This window comes from Macrobrachium nipponense, chromosome 19 (genome assembly GCF_015104395.2).
Source record: "Macrobrachium nipponense isolate FS-2020 chromosome 19, ASM1510439v2, whole genome shotgun sequence".
NCBI lineage: Eukaryota > Metazoa > Arthropoda > Malacostraca > Decapoda > Palaemonidae > Macrobrachium > Macrobrachium nipponense.
Window position 1 is genome coordinate 15026801 of NC_061088.1, and position 24237 is coordinate 15051037.

General features: G+C 35.7%; 1 protein-coding gene across 1 annotated transcript in view; it reads right to left on the bottom strand.

The window, feature by feature from the left end:
* The window catches only part of LOC135211129 (golgin subfamily A member 6-like protein 24), a 24124-nt gene extending 2185 nt beyond the window's left edge, over positions 1 to 21939 (bottom strand). Inside the window, exon 1 of the mRNA XM_064244266.1 lies at positions 21804 to 21939. Within this exon, the coding sequence (XP_064100336.1) occupies positions 21804 to 21939 (136 nt within the window). The remainder of the gene's footprint in view (positions 1 to 21803) is intronic.
* Positions 21940 to 24237: the final 2298 nt, after the last annotated feature.

Consider the following 24237-nt stretch of genomic DNA (forward strand, 5'->3'; position numbering starts at 1 on the left):
GAAGGGATATATATATATATATATATATATATATATATATATATATATATATATATATATATATATATATATATATAATATATATATAATAATTCTTTAATTTCCTCTCTCTTCCGCTTTCAAAGAAGAAGGTATATATAAATTTACAAATACATAATTTCTCAAAAACAAAAACAAAATTAAGGTAAATTCGATAAATAAATAAAACAAAGTTAAAAATACCATCCATGAGTGTCAGACGAAGCTGAGGGCATAAACATACATCTTATGAACCTGGTGCGAGTTATAGAATGGGTCACAATGAGGACCAAGAAGGCAAAAAAAAAAAGTCGATCAAATTGTAACTGAATTGCATTCTAAAATAAACAGGCATTTCCTTTACGTAAAGCTTTCCATCAGATAATTTATTTATTTATTTATTCTTTTATAATGACTAAGACAGATCGCTTTATCTACTACTATGGGGAATATTTATTTTCTTCTTTGAACTTCCTACAAGAGCTTACGTTGCATTTTCGTCTTGTTGATAAAAATAAACGAGAAATAAAATATAAGAACAATGATATAATACAAACCAAAGTTGGAGAAAGAATGAAAATCTCTCTCTCTCTCTCTCTCTCTTCTCCTCTCTCTCTCTCCTCTCTCTCTCTCTCTCTCTCTCTCTCTCTCTCTCTCTATTCTTATTTAAGAAGCAACAGTGTCTCCTTCGCTTTATGTCCGCCAACAAAAACCTTCCGCTAAGTACTCTTTAAAACGCTCTTTTAGGATTTCCGAACAGTACCAGACGGACGGTGGAATGGGAATTCCTCGCATACCAGGAGAGGAATCGCTAATTCTAACTGATTGTTTTTACCTTTACTGATGGATGCAGAGGCAGTCGTAACTCTCCAAATGGTTCCAGGCGCATTTGTAATCCTGTGACGGGTTCTTTTTTTTTTTTTAAGCTTTGATGATGCTGGGTAGAAAAATATCGTTATAGGACATATATTCCCTATGCGAGAGAATTTCAATAGGCCTGTGTAGGCTTACTCTCCGAGTAAGCGAAAATACTTCATACGAAAAAAAAAACAGTAATACCAAAACTACTTCTGAAGCGAAGAATAAGCACATGATTAAAAAATACTATACTGCTTTCAAAAGATGGACAGATAATAACCGATTGCTATTCGCTACTTAATTAATGGAACGAAATGACAACACAAACCCATATTAAGCCAAAGCCTCTTTTCCTTACTAAGAGGTTCTACCGATCAAGAGGCAATTAAGAGGCTGAGTCTAAAAGTACCGATCCTTATTCCAGCCAATCAGGGGCTGATTTATCAGCGTCATTCCCAGACAACATCCAAACCATTATGCTTTTTTCTTTTATTTCCTCAGATTCTTTATTCCAGCGAGAAATTTTAGGCGTTCAACATTTTTCCACTAAACAGTAATTAAGAGGGAAATTTAATGTTTCCCTCAACAGGTAGATTTTCCAAAAACACAACTAATCCGTTTGCAAACATAATTTGATATTGGAATTTTACTTCACTATCGAGAAAATGGGATTGCAAATAGATTTGAATTGAATATTTGTAGAATGTAGGCCAAAGGCCAAGCTCTGGGACAAATGAGATCATTCAACGCTGAAACGGAAATTGACTGTCAAAAGGTTTGAAAGGTGTAACAGGAGGAAAACCTCAAAGCAGTTGCACTATGAATCAATTGTTAGGAGAGGGCTTGAGAAAGTGAGATGGAAGAAAGAGAATTTGAAAGGAGCTACAGTAAAAGGAACGAAAGGGGTTGCAGCTAGGGGTCGAAGGCACGTTGCAAAGAACCTTGAGTAGTGCCTAAGGTGCATTGAAGGGGATGACGAATAGATGGTAAAAACATGTGATACAGCTATAGTAGATTTACATCACCGGTGCATCTCTGTTGATAAGCCAATCACGGGACAGGAAACTCTTACTCTCTCTCGAGAGTTCACATAGGCAGTATGTATGTTCCACCTCTCCTGAGGGATACGTCTTTCTAAAGCATCCCTCATGAGAGGTGGAACATACATCCTGCCTATATGAACTCTCGAGAGAGACTGAGAGTTTCCAGCCCCGTGATTGGCTTATCAACAGCCAATCAGGAGCGTCGTAAGGGACTGGCCTAGACATCAAATGCACGGTTGATGTGAATCTACTGTAGCATGACAGGATGACTCAGAAATGGCAAAAATAAGAAGTGAATGGGGACTCGTCATGTTCCTCGTTGTTTCCTTCACAAAAGGGAACTGGTGGCTGACTGATCATTAGTTATTTGGCGTTCCGAGGCACAAAAGAGAAAACGAAGGGAAAACATTCCGCAGGTAATAACTTTTCTGAACGAAGTCCTTTCTTTCCGTTGCTTTCTTTTCAGGTTCTTTCTATTCAGAATTTCCTTACCAAAATCTTCATTTTAGTCTCCAGAAGTCATGAATGGAGGAAGTTATAAATTTATATTTCTGATGAAAGACGCCACAAGAATTTCTTGAAGCAAAAGAAACGTTTTTTCATCTTTCAATTTCGAAATGTAACTTGGGTATTGCTTAAGCGATACTTAGAATATTTATAGTGGAGAGTTTTCATCTTTTTTCTCTGCTGAGTGGCCAAGTTCTTTTAAAGAAGCAATAAGCATATGTTATTTCAAGGCTGGGAGAGGATGGTAACTATTTTTTGTACATATTCTTGGGGGTTTTTCTTTTGAAATGCATTTTGCATCTTTAGGGCTGCTGATAACCGGAGGTTCCCTCTATAAAATTTCACACTTGGGGAAGAAAAAGATTCCATTTTAACATTTTTAGATATAAATATGCATAGACACGGTAACAGATTTAAATTTTCTTTGAATCTATATGCTATTTTCATATGTGGCTTGCAATTTAAATTCATTTCCAAGTGGATTATATTTTATTTTCCACTTGACATCTTTCAAGTGGGTTTATTTCTCCAGAGCGACTTTATATGAAGACAAAATTAAGTGGATGTATCTTAAACTCTAATCGGCGTATCTAAATAATTTATTTACTTGTTTATTTGTGAGAATCTGAGTGGATGATAGCATTACATTTATCTATAGACAAAATACACGATGTAGAAAAACGAAAAGTGGAAACGATGGTTAGGGCAGAAGAAGAGTATTTGCAATTGCAAAGGAATCGCAGGAACTATCCGGAAAATAATGAATAATAAAAATAGAGAAAAACTAATAGACGGCATGAATGAACGGTTTACCTCCATTCAAACAATGTTTCGAAAAGAAAGAAAGAAATATTACCCGGGGCTCATTCTAAACGCTGTAATCAAGTTGAATTTTTTCCTTTTCAATAATAATAAAGAAACTTAACACTAAAAGCTCGTACCATTCTGACGAAAATATTACAAGGAAAATGTTACGAAAACCGCTGAAATTATTAACGCCCTCGTCCGTATAAATGCTCCTTCTTGTCTGAAAAACAAAATGAAACCCAGATCCTTTAGCAGGGTCCAAACAACGATATCAGTCATCCTACTCTATTACTGTTTGTGAGAATGCAGCTCGTAGATTATGTCAACATTATTTAGGAAAACGTATAGCCACTTGGGGACGGCTATTGCGACTAAAAGAGACAAAGATGGGCAGGTTTTAATGAGGTTACATTCATACAGGGAATGAAGACTGTTAAGAAAACCCCATAACTTAATTTGTTCTTATCATGGGTTAATGTATACAAATTCATATGGCATAAGCCATATGAACGTTCCCATTAACATACTCAGCCAGAGTGTAAGGACCATAATATAATCCAAGACAATTTAAAAAAATAAAAAAATAGGTCACAAAAGATAAATATAATTCATAACCTTTACAAAATGTAAAACGCCAAGAGGTTATGGCGAAATCCAACAAAATCATCAACATTTATTTCAGTATAAAAATTTGTTATACTGAGATGCCGCAAAAAATCATAATTAGAAAGAATAAAATAAAAAAGAACTTTCTTAACTTAGCATCCCCAAATATCGAAGAAATAGCTCACAATGACCTCCCATAAAAGAAAGATCTCCCAACCAAACTCTGCAAAAAAAAAAAAAAAAATGAATAAAAAGAATTGAAACTGACTCCTCGCAGTCACAAAGTTATAAGTTTGTGGTCATCAAAACTCAGTTCAAATGACCTCCAAACGCCCCATCCCGAATCAATGGAGGCAAGACAAGATGCCGAGAGGAGTTCCGGATGAGGCAATTAAGAATTTCTTTTCTCATATTGTTGAAAGAAGAGACACCCTCATGTATATTAAGTGCTCGCGTACCTCAGCTGATGAATGGCTTTCGCGTAAGTTGCCAGATATTTGTTTTTCATGTCTCTCAACAGAAAGATACTTGGCTCTGGAAAGTAAAGTGGGAGATATTATCAAGTATGACAATGTGAGGGGAACGTATCTGATTGCCATGGCTAATAGCTGAGAGAGAGAGAGAGAGAGAGAGAGAGAGAGAGAGAGAGAGAGTTAGAATTACACATGGTAGAGGATAGAATATAAATAAACATTTAAACTGAGAGAAGAGATAGAGAGAGAGAGAGGGAGTTATTTAAAAACAACCAAGGGGTGGAGAAATTTGATAAGATAAGATTCTAAACTGAAAGAGAGAGAGAGAGAGAGAGAGAGAGAGAGAGAGAGAGAGAGATAGAGTTAAAATTACACGATAGAGAACAGGATAATATAAATAAATATTAAAATGAACGATGTAACAAAAGAAACATTTTAGAAGGAAATAAACCCAAAAAATTGAACAAAGGATATACTGAGCATATATTACGAACTGTTAATCAAATCCCGTAGGGGGGGAGGGGGAGGGGGGGGTCGTGTACTGCCGTCAGTGCAAGTCATGCGGTGCACGGTAGGCATTACTTGAGGTTCTTTGCAGCGTCCCTTCGTCCCCAGGCTGCAACCCCTTTCGATCTTAATACTTTGCCTCTCTTTCTTTCATCTTCCTCTCCTCCCTATATAACAATTGGTTCATAGCGCAACTGCTTTGAGGTTTTCCTCCTGTTACGCCTTACAAACCTTTTACTGTCAATTTCCGTTTCAGCGCTGAATAGCCTCATAGGTCCAAGTACTTGGCGTTCGGCCTAAATTCTATATTCAGTTAATTCTCACAAAGATCACAAATGAATAAAACTGTATTGCAACACAAGAACATAAAAACGCTTTAACAATATAACCCTGAAGCCAAAACTCGAGAAAAGGAAAATAGCAAACTAACCACATCGCCAGTCCACTGAAATAACCACAAACAAGCTGAACGCGGCCGAATTATTTGCTCCCCCTCACCCTCCCCGATATGCAACTGACCCGGCGGATGGAACTGGAAGCACGTTCATGAATTCATTAGACAAAACGAGAAAACGCGGCCAGAACATTCGCAAATTTGTCAGGTAAATCAAATGGAATATATTTTTTTAATTTATTTTCTTTACGCAAAAACCAAGTTATTTAGTTTTTAAGCCGCTTGTTAATCCGGTTCTCGGTGTTTAAGTTAAGAAAAAAATATGAAAAACAAGTGAGACACTCTTTCCCTTTCGCCAGAATAAATCACAAAAAAGGCCATCTCAATAGGAAAAAAAAAAAACATCACGCACGGCGCTTCAAAACAAACAAGTAAAAAGGCGCCAAAGTTACTTAGACCCAATCGAGTTTTCTGCACAGCTTATAATGCTGTATGAAATTCTCAGCCACGGCCCATGAAACTCAGTCGCGGCCCATGAAACTTTCAGTCACAGCCCGGTGGTGGCTCATGTTGTTGGCACCCATTGCCAGACGCACGTTCATGGCTAACTTTAACCTTGCACAAAATAAACACTAGTGATGCTAGAGGGCTGCAATTTGGTATGCTTGATGATTGGAAAGTGGATGATCAGCGTACCAATTTGCAGCCCTCTAGCCTCAATAATTTGTAAGCCCTGAGGGTGGGCAGGAAAAGAAAAAGAAAACTTAAAAGAGAAAGAAAATCGGAAACCAATAACTCTCCTGATCCACGATGATTTTTTTTTGCCCCCCCCCCCCCCCCCCCTTTCCCCTTAACATCAACACCTTTTGTTTTTGTTTTGTTTTTTTGTTTTTCCTGACCCTTGACAGAGCGCCTCATTCCATGATAAATGGAAGACCGACTCCAGAAACAAATTATAGATCCTGGCCTGACCAGCAGCGATCCATCAGGCGGAAGACAATCTCCGGAAAGACGAGAGATTCTTAATTGAAAAACGATCTGTTATTCGGAAGAAGAAGAATAAGGAGAAGAAGAAGAAGAAAAAGAAGAGGAATCTCGCACTCATCTATTGCCGTCTTCCATAACCTATGAAAAGTCTCAAAGGGACGAGGTGGGAGAAAATGCTTTCGAAATGGTTTTGAAAACAGATAAATTTTGCTGTGGAAGAATTAATATTAATATATAAATATAAATATTATATATATATATATATATATATATATATATATATATATATATATATATATATATATATATGAATTGAGTAATTAATTATTGGTCTCTCTTGATGTTCAAACGAACTGAAAGCAAATAATAAAAAAAAATTCTTCCAGAGTATCAACATGAAATTCTTATGCCAGTGAAGATGGGTCACAACGTGACCTGGGAAAATGAATTATCTAAATGATGATCTCTCCTGATTTAAAATGTTTGAACGAACTGAAAGCAATCTATCTATATATATACATATATACATATATATATATTTATATATATATCTATAGATATATATATAGATAATCTATAATATCTAAATATATATATAATCTATAGATATATATATATATATCAGATATATAAGATCGATATAGATATGGATCTATATAATATCTAAATATGATATATATCGTATATATATATGATATAATAGATATATATAGATATATAGATATATAGAGATATATCTATCTATATATCTATTATATAATAGAGATATATATAGGTATATAATATATATATTATAGATAGATAAATATCTAGAATATATCTATATATCTATATATATATAATATATATATATAGAATATATATCTATATATCATATATATATATATATATATATATATACTATATTATTATATATAATATATATAATATTTTTATTATATATAATAAGATATATATACACACACACACACACATATATATATATATATATATATATATATATATATATATATATATATATATATATATATATTATATAGTGCTTTCAGTTCGTTTAAACATTTAAAATCAGGATTTAAAATCCGGGGACATCATTAATTAATCATTTGAACATCAAGAGATACCATTAATTAATTACTCAATTTCCATGTCATTAATCGCATAAGAATTTCATGTTAATTCACTTTCATGATTTCATTTCCATAGACCTTTAATAAAACTTTGTCTTCCCCAGTCTCAATGCAACCCACTAAGTTTTCCTCAGTCTCAATGCAACCCACTGTTATTCATTTTTGTATTACTATATTATAAAGCTTTTTTTTCACTTCTTTTACAGTCCTGGAAATCATAATGTATAAGTAGTGGAACACGAAGGAGAGGAAGACCTACGACCAGGTGGAGAGATTGCATCAGAGATGATAATGAGGGAGAAGGGAGTATGGGAGGAAATAACACAGGGCAGAGGTAGATGGAAGAGATTCATTAAAAACGGCGACCCCGAATAGGGATAAAGCTGGGAAGAAGAAGAAGTCTCTTTATCTATCCAGCCGAATTCGCAACCTATCGTCATTCATTTGAGCATCTACATTATTGTAACGCTTCAAGTATAAAAAAGGCCCATTAAAACACTCTGGTCTAAAGCTAAGGACTATATTTCGGTGGACTAACTTTTACCCTTATCAAGCAGTAAATGACAGAAGGATTTACATTAGCGAAATATATATCGTACCGCTTATTCAATTCCTCTACAATCTTGGCATTCATCATAAATAAGTTGCCTAAAGCATCTTTACCTAACCGAAATTCGCAAGTACTCAGAAGTTTTCCTTGCTTTTCTAAGCCACAGAAATCAAAATATATCAAGTCTGGATTGTCTCGCATATAACCCCTCAGGGAAGAGAGAATTCTGATTTGCCTCAGTAAGAATATTTGCTGGTCCTCGGGAAATCACCGTCAAAGTTTCTCGAATAACAGTAATCCGTAGCAGAGAATGTATTCGGTTCAAAGCAACCCCCCCCCCCACCCCCCTTTACACTTCACCCCCCCCCCCCCTCTCTCTCATCTCTCTCTCTCTCTCTCTCTCTCTCTCTCTCTCTCTCTCTCTCACGAATAACGCATGTATGAAGAGACTTGGATGTCAACACTTCGTTATGAAAGCGATGTATGAATGCTGCAAGCAAATAAGAAAAAAGTTGATGTTAAAATGAACTGTTGGTGTACTATGAGGCATAAACAGAACAGAAAGGGTGTAGATACACTTGCTTACCATTAAAATTAGGACTGACTGATTGATTGAAGCTACTAAAACTGGCGGCACTGCACTTAAAATAACGACAGGGGCAAGGATGGACTAGTGTTGTAAGATGGTTCCGTCATGTAGTAAGAATGACTCATACATTCTTACATTCACGATTCAGAGAAATCGTTGTACGCAAGTGACACTAACAACTGCGTTGCTTTTTTATGTACAGACAAAAGGAGGAAGGGCTTTAGGGTGGATAATGTAATACAGTGTAACATACCTGAAAGAGAAGGTTTTAGCATCGCTGAAAACATAACCTCAACAAGAGGATTCGCTGGGGATTATCTTCCAGAGAGTAACAAAAAGGGGATTCAATTGACTTCCATGGGCCAGTGTAATCATCATCCCTCCCTAATGCCCAGAGTAATCTAACCCATCCCACTGATTTTTTCAATCAGCAGATTCCTGTTAATTAAATTTCAAAAAATGAGGGCAGGTTATTACTGAACAGTGATCAGTTACACGTACACTCCATTTCATTTACTAATTTATAATACTATATTTCATTTACTAATTTATAATACCCTATTTCATTTACTATCTTATAAATTATAATTTGATATATTTCATTTTTTTGTAGTTTAACTCGTCTTAGAGCTGACTACTAAATTCATTAAGCTTATGAAAGAGCTCACAACTAAATTCACCAAATTTATGAAAGAGCTGACAACTAAATTCATTAAATTTATGAGAAACCTAATAAGGAGGGAAAACCATATAAAAAACAGAATATGGAATGGAGGGAATAACAACAATAATAAGAGCAATATAGCCTAACTCGGCAGACCAAAGGCACTGGAACATGTGAAAATAGATAGAATCATTATTTTTTTATTATTCAGAAGATGAACCCTATTCATGTGGAACAAACCCACCAAAGGGACCACTGACTTGAAATTCGGCTTCCAAAGAATATTATTATTATTATTATTATTATTTTTTTTTTTTGCTCTATCACAGTCATCCAATTCGACTGGGTGGTATTTATAGTGTGGGGTTCCGGGTTGCATCCTGCCTCCTTAGGAGTCCATCACTTTTCTTACTATGTGTGCCGTTTCTAGGATCCCACTCTTCTGCATGAGTCCTGGAGCTACTTCAGCCTCTAGTTTTTCTAGATTTCCTTTTCAGGGATCTTGGGATCGTGCTAGTGCTGCCTATGATTATGGGTAAGATTTCCACTGGCATATCCTATATCCTTCTTATTTCTATTTTCAGATCTTGATACTTATCCATTTTTTCCCTCTCTTTCTCTTCAACTCTGGTGTCCCACGGTATTGCGACATCAATGAGTGATACTTTCTTCTTGACTTTGTCAATCAACGTCACGTCTGGTCTGTTTGCACGTATCACCCTATCCGTCCTGATACCATAGTCCCGGAGAGGAATCTTTTGCGTTATCGTTTTTTCTATCACTCCTCAGGTTGGTGCTCGTACTACTTATTAACTGGCAAGGTAGCTGATGTTTCTTGCACAGGCCATTATTATTATTATTATTATTATTATTATTATATTATTATTATTATTATTATTATTATTATTAATATTATTATTATTCAGAAGATGAACCCTATTCGTATGGAACAAGCCCACCAAAGGGGCCACTGACTTGAAATTCAATTTTCCAAACAATACGATCATTCCAAAGAAGTAACGAGGAATAGATGACGCCTCACGAGATGACAAAATAAAAAAAAGAAAACAAATATTGATTATAACACCTTCCGTGAGACAGACAGGCTTCAAAAATATTCGCCATGAAACAAGACCTCGTCAACGATCTTGCTACGACGGTAGACTTGGCAACCTCAGTACTTATATTGTGTCATAAATCATAAAGTTGGTTTATGGACAAAGTTATTATGGCAGACACCTAGCAATACACAGAAATATACACACCCACACACAGACGCATACCATGAATGCAGTAGTAACTGTTCTGTTGTATTTTCTCTGCAGCCATCCACTGGAATGTTTGATGTTGAACAAAGAACATACACCGGTATCAAAAAATACCAGCACATTTAACAAAAGGCGCAAATTTTTGTAATTTATTCATGTTTACGGGAGTCTCTGGATAATTAACAAAATCAGAATTAGCGAAGAACCTGATACTTAAATCAAGATTACCTAAAGTAATATTTTATCATTTTTTTAAAATGTATCTGTTGGTTTACTGTACTGAACATCTCACCAGCGCCTTCCGTCCAGACGAATAAACATTAGAACAAATCTGAAAGCTCTGGTTTTCCAATTACAAAGGCTTAAAAAAGAATGAAATCATTTTTTATTGGACTGCATACATCAATTCGTATGGTGCTTGTACATAGACCTCATGAAAGTAAGCAAAAATCTGAAAGTTCTGGTTTTATAACCAAAAACGTTAAAAAAAGAATAAAATAATTTTTTTAACAGACTGCACATTAAGCCATCAATCCGTATGGTGCTTGTGAATAGACCTTATACAAGAAAAAAAATCTAAAGTTTTGTTTTAATGATTACAAATGCCTAAAAGAAAATATGTTTCTTATTTGGGGGAGGGGATTTAACAACTCGTGAGTAAAACTTTATAAAAGCAAAAATAAATAATTAAATAAATAAAAAATAAATAAATTTAAAAAAATGTCAGTTCTTAAATACATTTTTTTCGGATTAAATTGCCCACTACTTCGTATGGTGCTTGTAAATAGGCCGTATACTACCAAAAGAGCGAGTGACGGACGAAGCCTTTTCTAAATAAGAGAAGTGTGTACAGTCCAGTCCGATAAGGGAGGACTTTCGAGTGCAAAAGACGGAAAGTATAATCTCCAGTCTTGTGGCCAAAAGGTGTTACATCGCTGCAGTTCTGTTTCATCTTAAATCCGAATGAATATTTCTCCTACATCGTAGAACGGGGTCATTACAGTCATACCCAATACGAACTCATTACAGCTGCACTTCTTCAATAACATTTTCCAATGGAGTTGGATTCACAGACTTCGACAACTATATCTTACACTATAGTCATTCTAGCCTCTCTCTCTCTCTCTCTCTCCCTTTCTCTCATTACCGTTACACACAAAACGACTTATACATCAACGAGCTCTCGCTCGCTCTCTCTCTCTCGGGATCATTACGGTAATACCCACCCAAAACGACTTATACATCAACGCCCTCTCTCTCTCTCTCGAGGTCATTACGGTTATAACCAAAACGACTTATACCTCTCTCTCTCTCGGTCACTAAGGCTAAACCCAATAAGACTTATGAGTATATATATATATATATATATATAATATATATATATATATTATATATATTAATATATATATATATATATGCATGTATCTATATATATATACTCATAAGTCTTATTGGGTTTAGCCTTAGTGACCGAGAGAGAGAGAGAGAGAGAGAGAGCGTTGATGTATAAGCCGTTTTGGGTAGTATACCCGTAAAGACCCCGAGAGAGAGAGAGAGAGAGAGAGAGAGAGAGAGAGAGAAGAGGCGTTGATGTATAAGCCGTTTTGGGTATAACCGTAATGACCCCGAGAGAAAAGAGAGAGAGAGAGAGAGAGAGAGCGCTTGATGTATAAGTCGTTTTGGGTATAACCGTAATGACCCCGAGAGAGAGAGAGAGGAGAGAGAGAGGAGACGTTGAGAGAGAGAACGTGATGTATAAGTCGTTTTGTGTGTAACCGTAATGAGAGAGAGGGAGAGAGAGAGAGAGAGAGGCTAGAATGTCTATAGTGTAAGATATAGTGTAAGATATAGTGTAAGATATATATATAGTATATATATATATATATATATATATATATATATATATATATATATAGTCACTCAACTCTCTCTCTCTCTCCTCTCTCTCTCTCTCTCGCGTGCGCGAACCAAAGGATTAGAAACAGCTCAACTTTAATCAAGGCGTACGCATGCGTACAAGATTCCTTAACGACGACTAATTTTTTATTTTTTTATTAATTTACATCCATAATTGACATAATCAAATCAATTTTCCTCCCTAAACTTTATTAGTAATATGAGAGAGAACTCTTTGGAATATCCGTCAGAAAAACCTTACCGAAAACAAAAAAGTCACTCGAAATTTTATATATTCTTTAATGGAGTTACCGGGGAGTTTTATCTCTTGGATATGTGGTTATTTCACCGTACTGAAATTAAAAATATTTTTGTTAAAGATATTTCTTTCATGATAAAGCAATAGAATTTTGCTTTTCTTTAAATATTTTATCGAATGTGTACAAAAAGACGTATCTCGGTAAATAATGGATGGGAACTAGAGCTGAAGAGATACAACACATCCCACTGTGGGAACTTTTTCACATACACGATATGTAACACGCGGAATAAACAGCCGCCAGAAGTTGTAAACAGCAACAGTGTAGAGGAGTTTAAAAGACAGCTAGACAAAATCGTTAGGACACTGTGAATGAACAGTGAAACCATGCTCCAAGCTATATGTGAGCACGCAATGTCGCCTCGGATGGACTAATAAGTCTTTGAGGCATCCTAATCCTTGTAACTCCTTGTAACTTTGTGAATGAAACCCACAGCTCAACCCTCCTCTTTTATCCGGTCTTCGGACACTAATGTGTGGGTCTCAAAAAAATGATTACATGCAAATTTTAGAAGCAGTAGCGGGGGTATAAATAATCAATTGCAACAATTGGGGAGACAGATATGTGGGGGAATCAGGTAGGGGAATAACGACTAGAGTCCAAGAACATAGAAGGTCAGTACAGCTTAACTCTCAGGGGAGTGCTATAGCTAGACATTGTTGGGAAAATGACCACAGGAGGGTGGTAGAGGTGCATTTATCAGAGAGATTAAAGTAATTGTAGGAAACAAAGGTTTTACCTCAGAAGATCCCATAAGCCGAGCTTTGATATTAAAAGAAGCTAAGATTGACCCTGCTGACCTGGAGATTAGATTTCCAGCCCAACAGACTTTTGGTGACCACACCCTTACCACAAGGGTTAATCCCATTGACCATCAGCTCAGGATATCAGAGCGTCAAGAGGGGATTGGCAACTCTCAAGGAAACCAGAACAGCCATCACATAAATGACAGCTCAACGAGAAGAAGTTCCAGAAGACTGCTGGGCCTTGACCCAGGCTAACATTCCAAACATCTCTTGAAAATGGGCCACAGACAGGGCCTGAAAGTACTCGAGTGTGGAGTAAAACTAAATGTAAATACTTAGAAGCAAACAAGTTACAAAGTTATTTTGTTGGTTTCTTTCTCAATAATAATAATAATAATAAGCACGATCCCAAGATCCCTGAAAAGGAACCTGGAAAAACTAGATGCTGAAGTAGCTCCAGGACTCATACCGAAGCGTGTGCTCCTAGAAACAGCGTAATGAGAAAAATGATGGACTCCTATGGAGGCAGGATGCAACCCGGAACTCCACAATACAAAAACAACCAGGTCGAATAGGATGACTGTGATAGAATAGAAAAATAATAATAATAATAAACCCATGAAGAGATCTCTCAAGCCAAAGATATTCTTCTCTTGCCGTCTTTTCACTTCCATAGGACAAATACCTTCTGGGGAATCTTTGGGAACTTCGCAATGCGAATTCCCATTTTATTTTTTTTATTATCAAAGTTTCCACGATCTTATCATGATCACATGTGATGATTAATTGCCCCGGGATAAATATCTCATGTCTATTCAAATCAAAAGGAATCTTCAGTCTTCAAATGAAAACGAATGAAAAAAAAATGCGAGTTTTCTGTACAGCTAATAATCAAGGCCATCGAAAATAGATCCGTATTACAATGGCCTTGGTATAATGCTGTATGAGCCACGGTCCATGAAACTTTCAGGTCGTGGTGGCCTGTGTTGGTGTGCTGCTAGACGCACGATTATGGCTAATTAAACCTTAAATAAAAAAAAATGAACTACTGAGGCTAGAAGGCTGCAATTTGGTACGTTTGATAACTGGAGGGCGGTGGCTCAACATACCGATTTACAGCCCTCTAGCCTCAATAGATTTTAAGATCTCAGGGCGGACAGAAACTGTGCGGACGGACAGATAGAGCCATCTCAATAGTTCTCTTTCACAGAAAACTAAAAATGTATCTCCTTTTACATTATTATTCAATTTTATAGATGGACAGCGTGATCTGAAAAGCATATGGCATCCTTACTCATATAACCGGTGATATCACAATTCTGAGAAAAACAGACACACAACCAAAATGATGACATAAATAGACACTCAACAAAACCCTTCGGGGTCAAAGTCATTTTAATGGGTATAATGAGGCCATAATACTGAAGCAAAATTATAATTAACAATTAAATTCTTTCGGGATCAAAGGACAGAAGGAGCTTTACCGAGATGATAATGATGAAAATGAGTAATATCACTTACAAGAACCTGGTTATCAGATCAAAGGTTTACTCAATAGAGCGAATCGCCAAAGTCCAAAAAAACCGCACGCCAAAAATTTGTCATACAATTGCTGAAATGCGCCGCAGTTATCAATATTATCACTTTTATTATGATTAGGAATGGACATGCATTCATAGGGAGCGAAACTGAAGTAGTACAAGGGTAAGCTTCCCAAGAAGTAAGTCAGTTCAAGCAAGGTAAGTGAAGAACCCAAAGGCTGGAGAACTGAGGCAGTGTATAAATATCACTTATATGTCATCATTGCTGACGTGAAAGAGACCTCCCTATGGAAGTGAAATCGAGGAAAAAATAACGATATCCGTGTGGAACAAGGCGTGACCCGACCTCCAGCTTACTCGGGGTGTGTACTAAAATCTACAGTCAATTAGAGATTGTTTCACCAAAGAAAATTAAAATAAGTATGCTACATTTTATTTGATCTATAATTGTTCTGTACTGTTTAACATGCACATTACTTATTTTTACACTTTCCTTCTAACAAATAAATCATAAATAGGCTATCCTAAAATTTCTGTATCTTTAACTCAAAGTTGATCACCTTTGACAGACTTTTTAAGCTTTTCCATAGGCCTTTCCTAACCCTTCAACAAGAACAAGAACAATAACTACAAAGCAGCGTGTAGAGTTACTCCATGACTAAGCAAAAAGAAGGTTTTCTCCTGAAATGGAGTCGGCAAAGATGGGAGATTACAACCGGGAAGACATGACTTCAAATCTTGTCTGAGAGCTGAAATTCAGTTCTCTCATCTAAGTCTCCAGTACAGTAGAGGCAGTTCCCTGTTACCAGCGATCCGGGTTTATGGGGCTTGTCTAATGCCAGAATGTGCAGGTTTCCAGTTAACAGCGCTTATACGAGTAATAAGAGCATTAGCAGCGATACATACATAACAGAGGTACCATTAACTGATTATTTGGTTATTGGCAATTATCACTTAACATCAAGCCGTCAGAACGGAACCCCCGCAATGGTTATCGGTATTACGCATAGTCTACGAATTATGAAATCGCCGTTTAACTATAAGTCTTAAACAAGGAAATACACAGAAATATAATGTTAACTATCTATAATAATGGATCAGAAGGTAGGGGATACATGACATATCCAACCACCTCCTGCAAACAGGAGACATGACTGGCAGCGCCGGGTTCCAGCGCAGCGTAGCGTGCGCCCTCAAGCTCGTTCTTTTATAGATGAAAAAACAATACAACTGCAAAATTACTTAAATAAAGCTACTGCCACCTCTTTTGATGGGTGTATATGGCAACACTCTTTATATAACGTATGCGTCGTAACTCTGCCACTCAAACAACATGAAGTCAGTAAAACAGGCTAATGAGAGAAAGAGAGAGAGAGAGAGAGAGAGAGAGAGAATGAGGTAATTACCGGTACGATAAAATGAAACTGTTTCGCAAATAAACATTCGGGAAGACATCACTCTATTTTTTTTATCTCCATCACAACTATACGATCGTTTTCTAATTCGGAGCCGAAATAAACATTGAGCAAGCAAAGGACAATACGTGACTGGGCCTTCATTACAAATGAATCGTTACTTTTGCGTCGACAGCTTTCATGGCCGTTGTAACTCGTCTCTAGGACATCCGGCTATGTGATTGGAATGCTATTCTTCACGTTGCAATGTTGCAGAGCGAAGGGACGTGGCTCCCTCTGTCTTTCCCTATTCCAGGAGAGAGAACAATCAATCTCCCTTTTTTGTGTGGGGGGAGGCGTTTACCGTAATGGCTTTGTCTCGATGCCAGAATCGGTAGTATAGTATAGCTCATTTCTAAAAGTGCATGTGATTCCCCCTCTCTGTCCAAGAATAGATTGCAATAAATATCCTCCTGTATGCCTTCGGAAAGGTTATCTTTCTTTCTCTCTCTCTCTCTCTCTCTCTCTCTCTCTCTGGTAGTAATCTATCTCGTTCTCTCTCTCCGACTTGCTTGGAAAAAAAAAATATTGACTCTTATAGGGAGTATAGATACATACATTACTATTTCTCATATGGGAGTTATAGATACATTACCGACTATTTTTCATATAGGAGTTAGAGATAAATTACTGACTATTCCTCATATGGGAGTTATAGATACATTACTGGCTATTCCTTATATGGGAGTTATAGATGCCTAACTGACTATTTCTCATAGGTGAGTTATAGATACATACATTACTGACTATTTTTCAAATGGGAGTTACAGATATATTACTATTTCTCATATAGGAGTTACAGATACATTACTGACTATTTCTCTAATGGTAGTTATAGATAGTACTATTCCTGTTTCCCCCCCATGGGGGGGGGGGGGGGGGGGGGCTATTTCCCTCATATGGGAGTTATATATAGATACATTACTGATTATTTCTCATAGGGGAAATATAGATATATTACTGACTATTACTCATAGGTGAGTTACAGATACATACATTACTGACTATTTCTCTAAAGTAGTTATAGATGCATTACTGACTATTTCTCATATGGGAATTAAAGACACATTATTCACTATTTCTCATAGGGGAGTTATGGATGTATTACTGACTATTTCTCATATGGGAGTTAGAGATACATTACTGACTATTTCTCATATGGGAGTTAGAGGTACATTACTGACTATTTCTCATATGGGAGTTAGAGGTACATTACTGACTATTTCTCATATGTGAGTTATAGATACACTACTGACTATTTCTCATATGGGAGTTAGAGATACACTACTGACTATTTCTCATATGGGAGTTAGAGGTACATTACTGACTTATTTCTCATATGATTAGAGGACATACTGACTTTATTTTCTATGGAGTTAGAGGTACATTACTGACTATTTCTCATATGGGAGTTAGAGGTACATTACTGACTATTTCTCATATGGGAGTTAGAGGTACATTACTGACTATTTCTCATATGGGAGTTAGAGGTACATTACTGACTATCTCTCATACGGAAGTTAGAGGTACATTACTGACTATTTCTCATATGGGAGTTATAGATAAATACATTGCTGACTATGCCCGAACCTTGTGTCTGCAATTGCCAGTGTTCCTGATACTTTTGGACCTTCGTTACTCAAGTAACTCTTATCCTTTTGTATTATTCAGAAACAAATTCACTTCAACATGCCATCTACATAGAGTCATCCGTCATGGTTTTTATTCTTGCAAGAAAGATGAAATTTGCTTAAGCGTTTTTTTTCCTCGAGCTCTACGAAGATTTTTTTTTTTTTTTTTTTTTTTTTTTTTTTTTTTTTTTGCTCCAGTCTGCCAACTCTGCTTTTTATATGGCTCCCAGTAATTGAAACATTGAACAATTTGCAAGTTTATTCTCCTCCATTATCAGGCATTCGCGACAGTAAAAGCGGAAAATCTCCTATGCACTCTTCCCGCATTTCTGGAGGTCATATGCATATAATCTGGTAATATTTTTTATCACATAATTCAGTGTGATATTAGTCTAAATATATATTAATATATAATATAATTTATCTATATAAATATATATTATATATATATATTTATATATATATTATATATATGTATATGACAACATACATAAGTACAGACACATTCTATATATATATATATATATATATATATATATATATATATATATATATATATACATATATATATATATATATATATATATATATATATATATATAATATATATATATATATATATATATATATATATATACTGGGCGGTCACGTCAAAAAATGTTCTTGTTAGTTCCTCTGTCTACTCTCTCTCTCTCTCTCCTCTCTCTCTCTCTCTCTCTCTCTCTCTCTCTCTCTACTTAAGGTTGTTGGCTCCACATCTCTTGCATTTGTTCTACTGCTATTTAGGCAATACGCCTCCCCCCCCTCTCTTTTTTTTAAATAATTGATTCATCAGATTCCAAAGCTATAACTGCGATTTGTTAGGGAGATTATAACTTTCCTACATCACAGAGCTCTCCGTCATCGAGTATATTCATAATAGCCAAGATCAAATATCATAAGAGAATTTCGGTTGAATCGAATTCATACCTGATTGGGTGTCGCAGACACACGTGGGAATTGGATTCCAAATATATGAGCGTTGGATATGAACGGAAGATTAGAGGTAGACAGAAAACGTACGAAATTATATTTCGAAAATACGAGTCCTCTCTCCTTCGTTTCACAGGTCTGTGGACGTCACCAACTCACGCGATCAAATCAGGCTGAGTGTGTTTTTGAAAATTAATTTTATAAAGCTTGCAATTGAAGCATTTTTTTCTTCTAATAATAAAAAAATATATGTGCGTGTGTGTGACTTTATGTGTGTGTGTAATTTGATATGGGCGGTTGTGTGTGTGTGTATGCTAATAATACACATACACAAACACGCACATTTACAGTATGTATATATATATATATATATATATATATATATATATATATATATATATATAATATATATATATATATAATATATATATATATATATATATATATATATATATATATTTATATATAGTATATATATAAATAGATATATATAAATAGTATATATATATATATATATATATATATATATATATATATATATATATAATATATATATATATGTGTATATATATATATGATATATATATATATATATATATATATATATATATATATGCAGGCATGTGCATATCCTTTCATGCATATAACTATGTATATCCGTATCCTATCTAAACTCTGAAATCAATACTTCTGACCAGCATCCAACTGGAATACCAAACAAAGATTTACAGACAAATTGTGCATCCAAGCCGCACAAATCTGTGAAATGATAAATTCAAGAGAACGAAAACGAGAGGGAAAATTCTCCCCTTTATATGATCATCCCCTTCATAAAATCTTAAGGGGATACTTTTTCGTGTGCTAACTCCACTTTGATGGGGTTTGGCTAGTGCATAAATATTTTGGGAAAACTTGAGCTTTCAGCTCTCCTCTCTCTCTCTCTCTCTCTCTCTCTCTCTCGTGTGTTGCTGAATACGCACACCCAACAGCAAAAGTTAATCATCCACAAAGTAATGACAGGAATAAAAGAACAGAATTCACTCCTACGTAAAAACATGTTTTTTTTTCATTTATTTTATTTTTTTAATAATCCACACCATTCCATTTTTGTAATGTTCCTTGTATTCCAAAGAGCTGCAATTTAAAAATAGCAATTTATTATTGTAATGTGGCTTGTATTTCAAATAGCTACAATTCAAAAATAGCAATTTATTATTGTAATGTGGCTTGTATTTCAAATAGCTGCAATTCAAAAATAGCAATTTATTATTGTAATGTGCCTTGTATTTCAAATAGCTACAAATTAAAAGTAGCAATTTATCATTATCTTTTAAAGGTGTACTTACAGATTGCTCAAGTAACAACTAGATCACTTATGGAACATATCAGCTAATTATTTTCTACTTCACAGACGTTTCCCCCAATCTACAAAGACGCCTCGCGGTTGATCTAGTCTACAGATCTTGCCTCCTTTAGTTTGTAGTGTATACGTGATTCCTTTCTATCGCTTTTTCCACACCCACCGCTCCAGCACTTCCTATGCCCTCCTCAGCCTATCTCTGAAAATGCTTATGTTGACATCTATCCATCATCCGTTGTCTAGAACAACAATCAAGACACATACTACTTTCACCTTTGGAATTTTCTACCTCCCTCGGTTTTCCCAGATGCTATCATCCCCATTTTTTGGCAAGACCTGTTCTTTGCCTTCCCCCTCCCACTTTTAATATCAGGCATGGGCTGATTAAGGACATTAGGTTATTAACCCGACAAAAACAGACAAGAAAACCAAAAGACGAAGAGATATTTAGATCAACAATTCTTTGATATAAGGCTGAATTTTCCTGCAATTATCCAATGTAATGAATCTAAATTATGATTGATGTAAAAAGCTGAATATTATAAGGTAGTTGAATTGTGAATAAAATTACGATAAAATATAATTAATACTACGAGTGAATAAAAAGATCCTTCATCCTTTTTTACTCGACGTCACCAACGAATTTCAATTTCAACAGCCAATAAAAAAGTTTTTTTCTTTTTTTTTTTCATTCTCACCTTCGTTCAAGTACCGTAAGTATTAAAGTTTTAATCAAACCAATGAGAAAATGAGCCTTCAATATCGGGTCAGATGGAACATGACGGCGAAACACCAGGTTTAAAAAAAAAATACTTTTGGGAGAAATTTAATATCTCAGGGCCTAATAACTGAATAATTACACTTTTTTGAGAGAAATGGTTCAATCTCCCCCCCCACACCCCCCAAAAAAAATCCATTATGAAACATTGAAAACTGACAGAAAAAGAATTTATAATAATCAGGACTCGGAACTACTTCAACTGAATGTGCATCAGCAAGCTGCGTGAATATATGTGATTCTCCTCGACTTATGAGTACAACCTTATATAATGTCAAGCTATTCTTGGAAATCAGTAGGGGAGACCGGGGCTAGTTGGCACACTTTTTACAATTTTGGTTTTTGGGAATATAAAACAAAAGTGCAAAATTCTTACCATCATTGGAAAAAATAAAGATTCGTCTTTATCATAGAGGCAAAATAATTGTTTTTGCTATCAACATAAAGTAACAATAAGCTTTAAAAAAATAACTTTTTCGTGCCAACTTGCCCAGTATATGGGGTAAGTTGGCACACATTATGCGGTAAGTTGGCACATTGATAATTAAAAGTAAATTACTACATTGCATTTAATCAAATAACATAAATACCCTCTGAATTTCCAAAATACTAAATATAAGGCATTGGTATTACTTCAGATCATCATGTAGTTTTAATGTGGAAGGTGTCATATAAATCTTCGTCAGTAGTCTTCATGCTCCCACATGTTACATGCCCTGCACTGGACCCACACTTCTCCTTGCTTACCAAACACAAGTTGTCTTCAGCTGAGCTTTCTTCTGAATCAACAGGAGCAGTTCTTAAACTCTGTATCACGCTGATGACTGATCTGAAACCCATGTGTCTTTTCGGACATCTCTCAATCTGTTACATGCACACCCGTAAAATCAGAATCTTGAAATAGTCTGTATTCAAAGGTGAAATTCCAGCAATCCGAAACCCACTGAAAACATCAGAATAAGTGACAGCCAGAATAAAGCCGAGGAAACTATACCAGGAATGTCATAGATGGGCATACTTGGTCCTGGATTACTAGTCATCCATAAATCACATGCTCTATTAACACATTTCTTCAGAGGTCTATAAACATTAACATCCAGGGGCTGCAACTTGTGAGAGCAATTTGGAGGAAATAATAGGACACTAATCTCATTATCCTAACAAAAATTAAGAAACAAAACGTAAATTATATAAATAAATAGGCTTACTATTGTTATCAAATAATGTGAGGCTAGTCCTCACATGTGCCAACTAGCCCCATTTTTTTTAGCTAACTTGCCCCATACCTACCATTTGGTACAAAAGCACTTACCAGTCCACACCAAGAAACCTTGAATTACTCATTTTATTGCTATAGAATCTTTAAACCATAAGGAAAACTATGCTATAACTGAAAAATAATCTTTCATAAATGTATAAATGTTATAGCAAATAACAGAAAAATATAAATAATTACTTACTACCATAAAAATAAAAATTCGTCTCATAAATTCGAACTCTTGCGTTCTGTCTCTATAGAATTTTGCTGGTAGCTGAGGTACCACGTGGCAATTACACAGTATATGTATTAGAGTCATCTATTGGTAAACTTTAAAGTTATTTTGAGCGTGCCAACTTACCCCGGTAGCCAAGTAAACCCGGTCTCCCCTAGTCAGTTCATTATTTTCAACTTATGTAATGCTAGCTAAATGCATGTCGTGCCAATGACCTACGGCCGACTAAACAATATGAACTGAGGTCACAGTTTATATTATTTGGTTGATAGGCTACGGATACCACATGCTCATATCAAAAGATTCAGTCCTTCAAAAACAGGGGTAACCACTACAAATATCTTATGTGAATACTTGGCTACAGAGTGCAAGTATTCTTAAGGTGAGTTTACACTAGGCTTCACCCCATGCTGCATACATAAGACTCATCACCAACTCCTCCCAAATTCTTGTTAGCCCCACCTACTGGACTGCTCATTAGGGCGTGTTGGTGGTGTGGTGTGACTCTTGATGAGCAGTCCAGTAGGTGGGGCTAACAAGAATTTGGGAGTAGTTTGTGATGAGTCTTACCCATGCAGCGTGGGGTGAAACCTAGTGTAAACTCACCTTTAAGCTTACTGCATCAACCACCTTTTTTGCATTTGTCATGAGGTTAATAATATCGAGACGCATTGTTCTTTGGCAGAAATCAAACAGCAGCGACGATGGAAATATTACGAAAATGTTCATGAAAATTGCATACAATTTAATGCTATTGATGCTGCAACGAAATATGGATGACAAAACTGATGTTAAATGCCTTCGCCAATACATTTAATATTACATGAATCATCACTCCTCTTTCTCTTTATGTCTTTTTCTAAAACGATATCTGGCTGGATGGACGGATGGATTATGAAATCTAGGGACAAGCCCAAGCACTGGGACTATTTTGGTCATTTAACGCGTCCGAAAGGATATCATCGCTTCATTTGGGACGAGGAATTGCTCATTTAACACGATCTCACAGATCATCTGGTGAAAACCCATTCCCAAAGCTGGCTCAAGTTTTTCAAGAATATGGAATAAAATCTATATTCATTTCAGTTAAATTCTATATTCAATGCTAGTGAACTGGCTGTCACTCAGAGTTGCAGTGTTGTTGTTAATCTGTCACTCAGAGATGCAGTGTTGTTGTTAATCTGTCACTCAGAGTTGCAGTGTTGTTGTCAGAGTAAATGTTGATCTGTTAATCTTTGATTGCGTAAGTTACGAAACTTTTAGACTGATTAGTTGGAAAGGGGTAATAAGCCCGAATGGTCCTTTATTCCTTCTTACCGAAGAACCTTTAGAAACTCCACTTTGAAAAACGACCTGGAAAAGCAAGGAAGAAAAATATTTCTCCTTCATATTTCAACCAGAGGATGAATGGCGGCGGAAAGCAAATACCTTTCCCGGCGTGATTAATTTGATTTATATAGATATTTGGCATTATGCCAAGCACTGGGGCAACCAAGGCCATTCAACGCCGATACGGAAATTGACAGTAAAAGGTTTGAAAGATGTAACAGGAGGAAAAGATCGTAATTGCACTGAAAACAATTGTTAGAAGAGGGTGGACAGTGGACAGTAAGATGGAAGAAAGAGAATATGAACGGAGGTATAG